The sequence below is a fragment of the Podarcis tiliguerta genome (genome assembly GCF_965153285.1).
Source record: "Podarcis tiliguerta genome assembly, chromosome: 8".
Lineage (NCBI taxonomy): Eukaryota > Metazoa > Chordata > Lepidosauria > Squamata > Lacertidae > Podarcis > Podarcis tiliguerta.
The window spans coordinates 29,710,231-29,725,196 of NC_139541.1; the positions used below are offsets into that span (position 1 = coordinate 29,710,231).

The 14,966-nt window shown below is 47.3% G+C and overlaps 1 protein-coding gene across 2 annotated transcripts in view; it reads right to left on the reverse strand.

Moving 5' to 3' along the window:
* The window catches only part of VSTM2B (V-set and transmembrane domain containing 2B), a 38,070-nt gene extending 23,500 nt beyond the window's left edge, over nucleotides 1–14,570 (reverse strand). Inside the window, exons 1-4 of one of the 2 annotated variants that reach the window (XM_083451974.1) lie at nucleotides 14,089–14,570; nucleotides 12,336–13,193; nucleotides 11,125–11,309; nucleotides 4,008–4,037 (exon numbers count right to left, since the gene is read on the reverse strand). In XM_083451974.1, the coding sequence (XP_083308100.1) occupies nucleotides 4,008–4,037; nucleotides 11,125–11,309; nucleotides 12,336–12,408 (288 nt within the window). In that variant the 5' untranslated portion in view covers nucleotides 12,409–13,193; nucleotides 14,089–14,570. Of the gene's footprint in view, nucleotides 1–4,007; nucleotides 4,038–11,124; nucleotides 11,310–12,335; nucleotides 13,194–13,757; nucleotides 13,972–14,088 lie in introns of those variants that run through there. The other variant, XM_083451973.1, reaches the window with a different exon arrangement.
* Nucleotides 14,571–14,966: the final 396 nt, after the last annotated feature.

Below are 14,966 nucleotides of genomic sequence, written 5' to 3' on the forward strand. Positions count from 1 at the left end.
TCCCAGGAAAATGCCAGGAACAAACCATGTGATTACTTTTAGTTGGTTGGCTATTATAAAATTGTATATCGCAAATGATGATCTGCAGGGGAAGGGCAGGTATAGAGCACCTTGTCTATCTAGCCCAGCATTGCCTAGTCTAGCAGGCAGTGGCTGTTCAGGGTCTAAGGCAGAAGTCATTCCTTTCATCTTTCCCCACAATCCTTTTTTAAAAAAGCCTCAATAACTGGAGATGCCAGGGGATTGAACTTGAGATCTTCTGTATGCAAAGCAGCTGTTCTACCACTGAGCTATGGTACCTCCCATGAAATGCAAGTGTCTCATGAAATCAGCATCAGCATCACCAGATCTTCCTCTATTTTGAACCCTTCCCATCTCAATGACCTGTCAGAATGGCTTGTGGAGGGCTGGCACCTTCCAGTTCTGGACCTCTGGCTGGAAGCAATTTCCTATCCAAGGGCTACAGCTACTACTGTCCTTGCCAATTGGAATTGGCAAGAGCAGATGAGAAATGGAGCCCAGCAACATCTGGAGGTCTACAACTCCCTTGTCCCTTCTGTAGAAAAAACACACACAATAGTTTGCTCTAAAATCCAGGTTTCTCATCTGCATTCTGAAATAAATATCTGCTTCATCTCCTCCTATTCCTCTGTTTTTGAAACCTGAGATGTATGTTTTCGGGACCCACTCTATTTTTTGTGATTGCATCCCCCCCCCCATAACTGTAATACCACCACCAATAAGTTATTGTGAAAAGCACAATAAAACTCTGGAAATCTGGCTTCAAGCACATTGGCTGTAAGCAGAAAAAAAGTCTACCTCCAACTCCCTGGAGACAAAATATTGAAACTGGCCACAAAAGCACTCTAGTTGATTCTAATGTCCCATTAAGATACATAGGGAAGATGTTGAAGTTAATCAGATTACAAGCAAAAGGGTGCTTTGTAGGTTAAACCAGAGCTCAGTTTGGAGCCTCAGCTAACCAGTCCTCGAACCTAGAAATACAGAATTTACATTGTAATGCATTAAATGAGAGTGTCCCTGAGCATGTGCAGAGCATCTTTCGTCACAGGTCCTCACACCTGAGGGATCATGGATCTGGACTTGCAGGGGACATGAGGCAGCTCCTCAAGGAACTTGACGCCTGCCCCTCCCTTTGTCAAAAATAGACAATGTATGGACAGCATGCCTGACACAGTGTTAGAGGGACAACTCCTTGCAAAGACGCTCTGTGGAATTAAACAACAACAAAAAAGCCTTTTGATGCTGCTCTTTCCCTCTGTCTTAAAAATTCAATTTGTCTTCCTCCCCAAAATCAAATATTCCACTGCTGCAAGTCATTGCTTTTGGCCATTTCTATCCGCCCCCTGCACCAAGGAATACTTCCAAGCATGGGGTCACTCATCCGAAATCAAATGCTGGCCACTAATTCCATCTCCTCCTTCCCTTAATTAAATGCATTTCTCCGTTGCAGTCAACAGCTAGCCACTAATCCTCCTTGCTCCCCCCTCTGCTTCCAGCAATAATGCATTTAAAATGTATCATCTGTCCAAAAGCAACCTCACTGTGCTGGCTCTCTCTAATCCTGCCCTCGTACTCTTGCAGAAACAAGTGCATCCAACAGCATCCAGCCATTCATGCTTCATCTCTGATTCCCCAAAACAAATGCAGCCCTTCATACCCCTCACCTGATAATAATAACAACAGAAAACAGCTTCTGCATTTAATCCTCTGCAAAGCACACAAAATCCCAGTCAGAGAAAGAAAAGATGCACCAGGTCCCTCAAAGTTGAACACAGCCATGTTGCCATGAGTGAGTCCAAATCATCTTCCAAAAATAGATGCATTGGGACTAATATATTTTCCCCTTTTCCCTCCCGCTCCCCTGTCTGAAATGCAGCCCGCAACATCTGCCTCTGAAATTCTGTCTCCAAACACTTTATCAATTTCCCTCTCCTCTGATCTTGTCCATATTTAGATGTGCATATTCTCTCTCTCTCTCTCTCTCTCTCTCTCTCTCTCTCTCTCTCTCTCACACACACACACACGCTCCTATTGTTCTGTTTTCTATATTTTAATTATTCCTTTTTTGTCACCAGAAATAATAGTAGGATTGCCAAGATGCCTGTTATTATCAGGGATCCCTGAGCTTGACCCTTATTTAAATAAAGCTCAGCTCCAAAGTGCTTCATCAAAGAAACCCCAACAATTCCCTTTCCTACTGATCTACGTTCCACACACCAGCAAACAGCTTGTAGAGAAACCAATTACAGGTGGCTGCTCCAGATCTAAGGCAACCTCCCATTTGCAATAAACAAATTTCATAGAGGCAGGCCAGGATGGCTTTGCCTCCAAAGCTTAAGATGCAATCAGTCCAAATAATCTAAAAACAAAAAAACAATGTAGCAGGTGGGAAAGTGTGTGCGTCACCTCATTTGGGTAGGGGTGAAACGACTTCTGCAAGATGTCACAATGTGTGATGTATGAAGATAGAAAACTTAATTTTGGTCTCTTGTGCCAATTTAACAGTCACAACCTCTGATGAATTCTGGGAACTGTAGCTTGGTGATGGGGCAGGGCATAATCTATTAATGACTCCCCCTTCCACAGACCCTGGGTTCTTTGGGATGGGGGAAGTAAGAATATTGACTGCAGTGCAGATATATACTTGGAATTAAGTTCAGAGTAGATATTTAGTCAAAGGAAGTGGCAAAGCTCCTAGAGCAGTGGTTCTCAAAGGGTATATGAAGCATGCCACACTGGTGTGGCAGGAGAGGATGGCAAGTATGGCAGGAAGTTTCCAGGACAATCAAGGAAACATTTCAGTGTAGTGTAATGTAGTATAAGGGATGCAGGTGGTGCTGTGGGTTAAACCACAGAGCCTAGGACTTGCCAATCAGAAGGTTGGCGGTTCGAATCCCCGCGACGGGGTGAGCTCCTGTTGCTTGGTCCCAGCTCCTGCCAACATAGCAGTTCGAAAGCATGTCAATGTGCAAGTAGATAAATAGGTACCGCTCTGGCGGGAAGGTAAATGGCGTTTCCGTGCGCTGCTCTGGTTTGCCAGTAGCGGTTTAGTCATGCTGGCCACATGACCCGGAAGCTGTACGCCAGCTCCCTCGGCCAATAAAGTGAGATGAGCGCCTCAACCCCAGAGTCGGCCACAACTGGACCTAATGGTCAGGGGTCCCTTTACCTTTTAATGTAGTATAATGGTTCCCCCCCCCCCGAATATGGGTAGCTATCTTTTCAAAACAAGAGAAAGAGCATCAAGTGATACTGAGGACAACCCTAGTTGTGTTTTCCAATACATCTCTTATCAATTAAACATGTTGGTGTGGCACCGGCAAACTTTCATTCTGAAAGTGTGGCCCAGAGAAAAAAGTTTGAGAGCCACTGTCCTAGACTGTGACACTGCAGTCAGGGGGTTTACGTATATGTTTGCAAGTTCTGCCATGAGAAATGCTCCCTTGTAGCATTCCTTTCATGGAAAGGGATATAGCTCAGTGGTAGAACATCTGTCCTCCCTGTTGATGTCCCAGGTTCAGTCCCTGGCATCTCCACATAGGGCTGGGGATGTTCCCTACCTTAATCCAGTGCAGTGGGAGGGCAGACCTGTAGCCCTTCAGATGTTGTTGGACCACATCTCCCATCATTTTTTAAAACATGGGTGGTGCTGGCTGGGAATGATGGGCATTGTAGTCCAAAGAGGACCACAGGTTTCCCCAACCCTGGTCTGGAGGGTTGACATGATGTGGACAAGGAGAACATCCAAGGATTTGGCTGTATACCATGACGAATCAAAGCCCCATCTTTGTGAGGTCTCATGCACAGCCCCTCTCCAAGGTCTCAGGAACAGGAGGGCTCTTCCAATCCCTGCTCCCTGAGATTCTTTAAACTGAAATCGACAGGGACTGGTTTTTCCTATGTGCACAGGCTGTGCTCTACATGATAACCCCTACTCCAGCTAGATGCCTACAGAAAAGCAGAATGTACAGAGACACACTTACACTGATCTTTGTTGCATCCTTATTTGTTACCTGAAAAAGAAAAGAGGGATAAATTAAACAGGGAGAACGGATACATCAGAACAATATTTCTCTCGCACACATTCTCCCTCCCTGTCCCCACCTCACATGCACCCATTAAGCAGACAGTTCTCTTCCTCAAACAGGGTTAATGGCAGACCACCTTCCTTGATTGGGGATACACTCAATTGCTCCTTAACTTACTGCGTATGTGGTTTGGGTGAAAGACAATCGGGTTGACTGGGTGGTAGTAAAACAGTTATCACATTTTGCTATTTGATAACAGCATTTGAGGGCAGGGATGGCCGCAAGTTGGTTAACTGACATATATCGTAAGCAGCTGCAATTCCAAAGGCAACCTTGTGATGTGGAATAGCAATGGCAGAAGGAAGAAAGGGAGCTTGTTGGTGAACTGGCCTGGGGTAGTGTGTTTTGATCCATTGTATTTCCACACGAGTCTTTCTTGTTACTTATTATCCATTATCCTGACCTTCAAATGCATGGTAAAGGTATCTGACGATGTCATATTAACAGTCTTAATCAAAGCTACTCAGAGGTAAGTCCTATTCCTACGGGAGTGGGGTTAGGACTGATATTAAAATAAGCAGCAACTTACAAAAGCAACATTAAAAATAAAACCTCAATTGATGTTAAAAAGCTAAAAAGGCATAGGAATTTATTTATTTTTAAGTCTTTGCCTGGCACTGGAGAGGCATCAGAGTGGGTGCTAGGTGAGGTTTTCTGGGGAAGACGTTTCAAAGCCAGAGTGCCACCACTGAAAAGTCCATCTCCTGGCAGCTGCCCACTACACTACTGATGGTAGAGGAACCTGGAGAAATGTTCCGATCAGGGCAGATTGCCCTGCTGAGAAAATCACCTTGTCAAGCCTAGCTCTACAACAGGGGATCATAGAATGCTGTAGCTGATGGATTACAAGAACCCAATATGGTAGCATATTGAATCACAGAATTGTAGAGTTGGAAGGGACCCAAAGAATCATCTCATCCAATCTCCTGCAGTAGAAGAATCACAGCTAAAGAAACCCTGACAGATGGCCATCCAACCTCTGCTTAAAACCTCCACTAAAGAAGAGTTCACCACTTTCAGAGGTCATCTGTTCAACTGTTGAGCAGCTCATACCATCAGGAAGTTCTTCCTAATGTTTAGTCGGAATCTCATTTCTTGTAGCTTGAATCTACTGGTTTGGGTCCTACCCTCTAGAGCAGCAGAAAACAAGCTTGCTCCATCTTCCACATGGTATTTGAAGAAATAGGTTTTTAACATGGCGTCTAGAGTGCAGTTTGCAAACAGCTCTGCCATTGTTAGGAATAGGATACTTCAGCTGGGCCTCTTCATTTACACCATCCATTTAAGGCCCTTTTATGCTACTTTAACAGTTGTGGCTCCCTGCAAAGGATCTTAAGAAGTGACGTTTGTTAAGGGTGCTGGGAATTGCAGCTCTGTGAGGGGGTTTCTAACAACTTTCAGTGCCCTTAATGAACCACAGTCCCCAGGATTCCTTGGAGGAAGCCATGGCAGTTTAAAGTGGTATGACCTTGCTTTAAACTTATGGTGCAATGTGGATCAACACTGCAGGTAAAAAAAGCTATTGGACATCTCAGGCTCAACGGTTGACAAAGGAGGCCCTTAGTGGTGGTGCCCGTTGGCATTGACCCACAACAGGACCTTCTCGGTGGTGGTTCCCTGTTTCTGGAATGCCCTGCCTGGTGAGGTGTATCTGTCTCTCCCATTATTAACTTTCAGGAGGAATTTACAAACAGAACTGTTTTCACCCAGGCATTTGATGGCAAAAAGATGCTGTTCATGGCGACCTTAGAATTACTAGCTGTGAAAGTATATTATTGTTTTAGAATGTTTTTCGATGTTTCAATTTGCTTTTAGAGGTTTTTCCCCCCATGTTTAAAACATGTTTTTTTTAAATTGTTTTATTGTGGATGTGTTTGGTGCCCTGGGCTCCTTGGAGCAGAAGAGCAGGATATCATGATGGTGGTGATAGTTAGATTGAAGATGGGACCAGCAATCCAAGCAGTCCCTTTCCCATGTTGTTCTTGTTTTAGGAGAAGAAAATGAGATGGGGTGGATGGAGCCCTGTCTCAGATCTCCCACGTATTGTCCAGTTTGTCTTGGACTTTTATTATGATGCTAAAGGCAACATGTAAACCTCATCTATATGTTTTCCTCTCTGTTGCCACCCCAGCCAATATCGCTGGGCGAGTGCATGTTTTGCAACTCCATTTGAGCAGAGCTGGCATGCTATACATTCAAAAGAAGCAGATTTTCAGCAATAGCTTTGTGACCTGGAAAGGACACTCTAACAAGAAACACTGTTTTACAGCTCCTGCCTCTGGTTCTATCATTACATCTATTTCCGATGTTCCAGTGGTGAGTGCTGTTCTTTTTGTGCCTAAAATAGCACCATCCAAGCACAAGAGGGAGGCTTCAGAAGACTTGAGGAAACCCTTCCAGAAATGAAAATACCTTCAGGGCAGTGGGGACACCAAACATGAGACAAAACCCTTAGTGACCCTTCCAACTCTGCCATTCTATGCGTCTGTGAAACATGGTCACTGGCCATGAAATGCTGGTTGACTTATTGGTGCTGGTGAATTGTGTGCATTTCTGTGGAACTGAGTGCCTGGAATCTTGATGACAGGGCTCTCCACTGCAACATTTCATTGCAGGTCGCCTTGATCACATGTAAAAGCCAATAACCTGGAAGCAGGACCTGAGCGTAAGAGCTCTAGCCCCTTCTGTGGCCTCCAGCAACTGTTATTCAGAAAGGTTACTGCCTACTGTGTCTAGTAGCCCCATATAGCTCTCCTCCTTGAATGTGTCCAATCTTCTTTCAAAGCCATTCAAGGTGGTGGCCATCACTGCCTCTTGTGGAAGTGAGTTCCATAGTTCAACTATCCACTGGGTGAAGGAGGAGGAGGAGGAAAGCTTTCCTATCCACTTTCTCCATGCGTTGTAGTGGGGGTAAGGCATGCTCTGCACCCCTACAGTGGATGCCTTGCCCTTTGCCAACAGGATCAACATGCGGGAGTGCAATTTGTCTCCCTTCAGAGAGCCACCTTATGCCCTTCCCTGCTGTATACAAGCCTTCTCGCCAATTGAGTGTGCACTCATAACTTATGGGTATTTTTGCTAGTACCAATTCACCAGCTGAAGCCCCAGTAAGTGGGCTGCACAGTTTTAGCCGATGTCAGTCTGGGCTTTAGCAATGGGACACCCCCCTACCCAGGTTCTCTTCTACATTTTAATTATTACGAGCCAGAGCAAAGATAAATCATTCTGCTGCAGAGTTATCCCGCAGCTTCTCTGGGGGGGGTGGACATATGCACAGGTCACATCCCACCGGAGGAGGATTGGAAGAAGAAAGAAAAAAGCTAACAACTATGAATCATCGGCAGAGAAAAAGTTCCCTGTGCCAAACAACCCACCTCCTAGATTTGTTTACTTGGCTGGTGGATAGAGGGAAATGGAATGCTCACTTGACAGCAGTGGAGCAGTGAGTCTGTGATGAGAATAAGGCAGTGGAAGCTGGTCCATTGGGGGGAATGAGGAACAGCACCACCAACCTTAGCCTGTCCTCTGCCTGCTGCCTGGCTGCTTGCTTACATCCAGTCCAGGAGGTGGCCCTGCCCACCAGCGTCCTCCTTCCTAAGTCTCATTGGGGTGGAAGGATGGGGACAAAACCAGAATTAGTCAGCTTTCCCTGTCATTGGCTCTGGTGCCACCTACTGTTCAGCTCCCTGCTTTCTGCCCACCAGTCCAGATGGGCACCAAGCGCCGCTGGAATAAGGGGCGTTTCACACATGACGTGGAAACAAAATTGGATGCCCTCAACAGAGAGCCATAGCTAAACCTGTATTTTTTCACAAGTGAACCTAGATAATGCACCTATTCTGCAAGCATGTGAGTCATATTCATGCATTACACTTGCATCATCTTAGATGTACACCCCCCCCCAAAAAAAAAATTGGTATACCATAACAATCATTCACCAGTGTTTCAGCAGAATCCTGTCTGTTCATATTTAATTGTTTGGTGTGATCCTTTTATCTCGCCATTAAGTAAAGCAGGGTATGGATTTAGCAGTGACTGGCAAATCTTATATGCATCTGATTACCAAAGAAAACGGCAAATCAGTAGTAATTCTGTTACTAGCTCTACTCTTACTAGAATGAATAATAATAATAATTTTCCAAGGACTGCAACATTTAATCAATAACTGTTAAATTTCTTGAGGGGTAACTTAGACTGCAGTCCTATGCACAATTACATGGGAAAGCAATACAAATTCCTTCTCAGCAGAGATTCATGAATTTTGCCATAAAAAGTGGTGCCTTAATCAACCAGGTCCCTACTTAATTTTTTACAGATGGCAAGGGCTACCTTAAAAGAGGCATTCCCTCCTGTGTCTGAGAGGAGGATGCATCTTCTAAGATAAAGTTTTCTGCAAGGAGAGTCGTACATCACTTGAAAACAAAGCAAGCCCCCTTTCTCCTTCAGAACAATTGCTTTTCTCCTGATATGCAAATTTAACAAATTATTTCCCATGCAATTAATGAACTGAAATTAACATAATCAGGCCCCAGTCCTATTAAATTAATTGCATTTTCATTTCTCCATAGTCTTGGAGTAGCTTACCTAGTCATCCTCACATTTTGTCCTCTCAACAAACCTGTGAGGGAGATGTCATTAAACTACATCTCCCATCACCCCTGCCCATTGGCCATAGTGGCTGGGGCTGATGGGAGTGGTAGTGCAAAAGATCTGGAGGGCACTAGGTTGGGGAAGGCAGCTGTACAGTAAGACTTGGATTTAGCAGCTTGCCCAAGGAGAACTTCACATCTGAGAAAGTCTTCCCAGTCCATGTCTAGTTCACCACAATCACTCAATGCACCCCTTATGAACTCTGCATTTTCTGATGTGGATCAGCCTCCTACTCTTAACTCTGAGTGTTCATCAGGAGATAGCTCAGTCAGTAGAGCATGAGACTCGTAATCTGAGGGTTGGAGCCCCATGTTGGGCAAAAGTTTCCTGCATTGTTGGACCATCATGGACCTTCCTATGATTATGATCAGTGGTTGCTGGTGCTCATTGGGATTGGTGGGGTGGATGGCAGGGAGACTAACAGTAGGTGGCGCCAAAGCCAATGACAGGCAGAACCAACTAATTCCAGCTTTGTTCCCACCCTCCCTGCCTGCCTTCAGGTCCTTCCAGGGCAACACTGAAACAAGGGCGACCGTCAGTGCCACCTACTGGAACCTTTGTGCAAGTAAGAAGGTAGACAGATGAGAACCAGCTGAAGGCAATGTCCCATGGAACAACCTTCCCTGGTGTCTATATAAGCAGGGAGAGAAGGAAGGTCAAAGGTGGCACAAAGGGTGGAAGGATAGCTGGTAAGCAGAGGCACAGTGGCACAGCAGCACCCAGGCCACATTGCGATATTTTAAGTATTTACTTATAGCATTGATATCCCACCTTTCCTGTGAGGTGCTCAAAGCGGTGTCCCCCGCCATCCCATTTTTATCCTCACAACAACCTTGTGAGGTTGGATACATCTGTGATCGAGTGACAGGCTCAAGGTCACCCAGGGAGCTTCATGGCGGAGTAGGGATTTGAACCCTGGTCTTCTAGGTCCTAGTCTGACACTCTAACCACTACACTGCACTGGCTTATAGTCCAAGAATATAGTCCAAGTCTAAGCGAAGAATGAAAGGGAAGTTCGCCAACAATTACCATTCACAACAACCCATTTTAATAATAATAATAATAATAATAATAATAATAATAATAATAATAATAATTCTACCCATATCCTTCCCCACCTTTCATCAAGGGCAGATTTACAACTTGATTCAGTGGGCCTCAGATAGCGCTGATTTGGGGACTTATAAACATTCACCCCATGGAGGTAGCTTGCATTTTGTGTGTCCGTTTCCCTGTGCCGAGAGAGTCCTTGTCATTTAATCTTAACTGTACGTCATAAATACCCTACAGCAACATTTGTCATGTTGCAGATAACTACTGTAATTATCACCAGCCCAGGAAACATGCTCAAGCTCCCCAGCTGTTCCCCACCTGCTCTGAACCAAAAATGCTGTGCTCCTTTCTGCTGTCAGTCCATCTCGCCTCCCATGCAGACAACCAGTTGATGTCCTCATGGGCTGATTCTTGCTTTTGAGTTCCGACTTCCTATGTGGCTGCTATGATGCATCATCATCAAAATGCAAAGGTTGTGGCTCACCCTGCAACCATTTATATATATATAAACCGATGAACCTAGGGGTGGTGCATTGGAAATGCACCACTGAAGGCCTGTTCACACATGCACGTACACCTCTTGACTCCTTGTCACTGGAGAACTCGCAGCAGAGTGGCTGGGTGTGCTGAAGAATCCTGCACCCTGGATGTGTGGCAACATGTGAGCTCCACAAGTGAGCTTTGATCGTTGGTCATCGCTCACATAGGCTCGCCATCGCTTGAAGGGGAAGGCCTGTAGCTCAGTGGTGGAAAATTTGATTTGCAAGCAGAAGGTCTGAGGTTTGATCCCTGGCATCTCAAGTTTAGGGCTGTGGAGGAACCCTGCAGAGCTGCTGCCCATCAGTGTAGACAGTACACTGCTTGATGAAACAATGGTTTCACTCTGTAAAAGGCAGCATCCTCTCTCCCTATGTCCCCTTGATTCTGAAGCCACCAAGTCCCATCTGTGTACCAGCCATGGATCCTTCACATTCCTGAAAGTCCCTGCAAGTGCCCCCTCTGTGGCAAATGTTATACCCCCTAGTGGACTGCATTCCTCACTTATTTGTCTGAATCCACTCTGTTACGTGCGGCAGAGATGGAGATAAGCAGAAGCAACCCCAGAAATACCGCTTTCTTGATGCGTGTTGCTGGACTGCCTTTCTTTCTTTCTCTTTCTTTCTTTCTTTCTTTCTTTCTTTCTTTCTTTCTTTCTTTCTTTCTTGGGTATTGGGTTTCTGTTCCTACCTCCCGTGGTCTGTATCAAACCTTGCTAATTAATGGTCTATGCATGGGTGGATATATATCTCTATTTGTGAGGATTTATTACCTTGGTTCTGCTGCCGGGGCCACTGATGGCTAATTCGTGAGCAAGCTCTCGTGCTGGTTCCTTAAGATACCACCATTGGATTTCCAAGGAGTAAGAGGTGGATCCGCTGGCCCGGAAAGCACAAGGCATCTCAATATCATCCCCCTCTCTAACAGTCACATCTTTAGGAACTTCTGTAAATGTAGCTGGAGACCAAAAATAAAAAAGGGAGGAGAAGGATAGGGTGGCAAACAGGGAGAGATGGAAAAAGACACAACAGAGCTGTTCTGCTAAGAGTCCAAAATTCACAGCAAAACGTTGCAGAAGGAGGGGCTTTTATCGGCTTTCCTGAACTAGCCAACATGCCACGGATGCCGCCCATGCTACATGGAACTGAAGGGTGGCAGGAACCGGGAGGAGGGAACCCAGAGGTCATGTTGTCGAGTCCCTCTACCCCCTGAAGTGCCCGGAAATGGACTCATCTGTAAGACCCCAATTATGGTGTATCACAAAGGGTGAGGTTTTCCACCCATCTTTGCTTGTTGACAAGGGATGGCCGCCATGCCCCCCACCCCCACCCTCTGGCACCCCCTGGTGATCACTGCAGTCTGGGCACCCATCCATATCAGACAAGTGTCAGAGGAGAGAATGTAAAAGTTTGCCGGATAAATTCCCCCCCCCCCCCAGCAAAAACAAAAGCCTGCAGGGAGACACATTTCCCCACCCTCTCCACTTTCTAGGGACCACCACATTTCAAAGGCTGTGTGTCTGGGACATGGTGGTACCCACCCCCTACTGTTTTCACCCCCCCTTTTGCTCTGGGTTCTCCTCTGCAGCAAGAGTGCAGGCATCCCTCAGTCCTGCAGCCCGGGCTGTGTTCTCTTGCCTGCACCCTCTTCATCTCTTCAGCATCATTCCCCAGACCCCTGCATTTCCAACGCCATGAGCTCACTTGCCTCTTTCTGATACAAGCAACCCACAAACCACTCAAACAGTGCAGCATCTACCTATCTCTCTCTCTCACACACAAAAATATATAATGGTGCACATATCAATTTGCCTGGCTTCCAGACATCAGATCAGTTATGCATCTATAGCCAGCTGTCTGCACAGATTATGGAAACAGAAGTGAAAGGCAGTTAAAATACAGACACTTGCTGCAGACTGATCCTTGATTCTGCTACCAAAATTAAAGCTAGCGCGGGGGGTGGGGGGAGAAGTTTGGGACTTACCCTGGACCATGAAGAGCAAGGGGGCATTGAGCATCAGGTAACAAAGGGAGCCTAGAAGCCCTCGATTTTCCATCTCATATATGTGGACTTTGGAGTACAGGGCAAAGCGAGGGGATCGGAGGGGGTGGTCAAAACAACCAGGCTAAGAGATCTTCACATCCCATGGCAGTGCCAAGGCATTGGAGAGCCTGGTCCAGCGATAGGATCAATACGAAGAGGAATACTTTAAAAAACGAAATGGAATAAATAGCCACCGAGCTCGATTTCTTTCCTCCCCCACTTCTCTCTTCTCTCTGTTCTCTCTCTTTGGAAGCACATATAAAATCCACAGCCAGTTGGTCCAAGGGAGAAAAAAAAAATTGCTGTCGTGACGTTGGAAGAAATTGATCCTGAGAAGCCAAAGCGTAAATCTGCCGGTTTGATTGTAATTATTAATTCCCACCAGCCAGAAGCCTCTTCTTCCTCCTCCTCCTCCTCCTCTAACAACTCTGCGGCAACCACAATTCAACTTCCTTGGTCTGAACGGGGTTTTCTGGAGCCCCCAAACGAGGAAGCAATCCCAGGTTTCCTGCCCAGACCCATCTGGGCTCTCCTCTTCCAAGGGAGAGTGAAGAAGCCGAGAGAGCGATTCCCAGTCTCCCCCCGCGCTCTTCCAGTCGTTATTTCCAAGGGATTTCCCTCCCTCCTTCCTTCTTCCTGACACAGCGAGGAGGAAGAGCTTCCTTCTCCTCCCTTGTGGTGGTGTGTAGGGTCCAAATCAGGCGCAGGATTCGAAGGGTTGGATCCTTCTCTTATTTTTTTCCAACCCCCTCTCAAATCAAGATGCTTTGCTCAACCTATAAGAGGAAATTTCACCATCTGACGTTCCGGCGTGGAGGCAGCGGTGGGAGAGAGACCAGTCCAGGAGACGGAGGGAGGGAGGGAGGGACCGAGAGAGAGACAGAGAGAGAGAGGAAAAATTAAGTTGTGTTTCCCTGAGATCAAATGGTTGGATTTTAAAGCTGCACACACGCAGACAGGCCGAGGACGGAGCAAGTCACCCAAGCAGAGGAGGCACGTTGTCAATTGCTATCTGCTTTGAAGGCGTTTGTTTGCGCGTCTGGGAGAGGAAGAACGCCTTCTATGACAGACTTAAGTCCCCCAAAGTGCAATTCCCCTCGTTCATCGCGACCGATATTTCCCAAACTGGGGGACTGGGGCGGGGGGAGAGAAGGGGATGGCAGAGCGAGAGCGAGAGAGACAGAGAATGGGTGGCCGAAAGAGAGAGAGAGAGAGAGAGAGAGAGAGAGAGAGAGAGAAGGGGGTGGCAGAGATAGGGGGGAGGGAGGGAGGGAGGGAAGGAGAAAGCCGCCTCCACATCGTTTCCCGAAACTAGTTCACTTCCCATCGAGTTTTTCTTCTTCTTAAGGGAAATTTACTCACATCCTACACAGACAGACAGAGGCTGGCGCCGTCTCCAGCTGGTCCCCACTTCCCCGCAAACGCGCAGCTGGGCTTCCAAGTGCCCAGGAAGTGAGACGCTGCTGTCCCCGAGCCAAGAGCTGGATTCGAATCCCACACACACACACACACGCACACACACTCGCACCGCGTTTAACATTCCGGCGGCGTCCACAGGGCGTGGAAACAGTCTTTCTCTCTCGCCCCGTTCCCTCCCAGCCGCAAAACGATTCTGACTGCGCGCACACACACAGCCCACTCGGAAGCCACCATAGCCCCCGGTCTGGAAGTCTCACTTTTCCAAATCTCTTACCTTGGTTCTTCTCTCCAGCCTTTCTGAGGTTGGGAAATCATCCGAGGAGAGGAGGAGGAGGAGGAGGAGGAAGAGGAAGAGGAAGAAGAAGAAGAAGAAGAAGAAGAAGAAGAAGAAGAAGAAGAAGAAGAAGAAGAAGAAGAAGGAGAAGAAGAAGAAGAAGAAGAAGGAGAAGAAGAAGACCGGCGCTGGTCGAAAAGGAGGAGAGGCGTTCGGATTTAAAAGGAAATAAAATCTAGGGAGATGATGAGCTCCCTCCCTTAAAAAAAGCAACACGCCAGCCAGAGTCCTTAGAGAGAAAAATGGGGGGGGGGGAGGGAGAGGCGTCCCTTGCAAATAGACAGTGATGGGGGGGGGGGGAAGCCCCCTCCCGGCTAAAAGTCCGCAATGGAGACCATGAAGAAGTGATGTCGAAAGGGAGGGGCGCGAGAGAGCGATGGGGCGCGCGGGAGCCGGCAGGTGCCTGGACTGGATGCAGGGGCAGATGTGGTGGCGGGGGAGGGGACCAGAGGGGGAGGGGGAGCTGGGGACAGACTAGTTGATTCAGAGCAAGTTCGATTTCCGGTTTGGGATTGGGGGTGGGCCGCTGTGTGTGTGTGTTGCGGTTAGAGCGTGCGGTGCCCATCCTCCGTAGAGGGAGCGGAGGTCTGTGTGTCAGAAACTCGAGCTTGATGCCTTTCTCCTCCTGCCTCGATCCCGGATAGGGGTGAAGCCTGGTGGAGGGATGTGGGGGAGTCCTGGCAGGTCTCCCCCCAATAGTTCACCCCCCCCACCGCCCACATGGCCGGTTCCTCGGAGGGAAGGCGCTGCATCCTCAGCTCGGGATGGGGGTTGCGCTTGGCTGAGCGGCGCGGATTCCTAAGGAAACTAACCGCTTC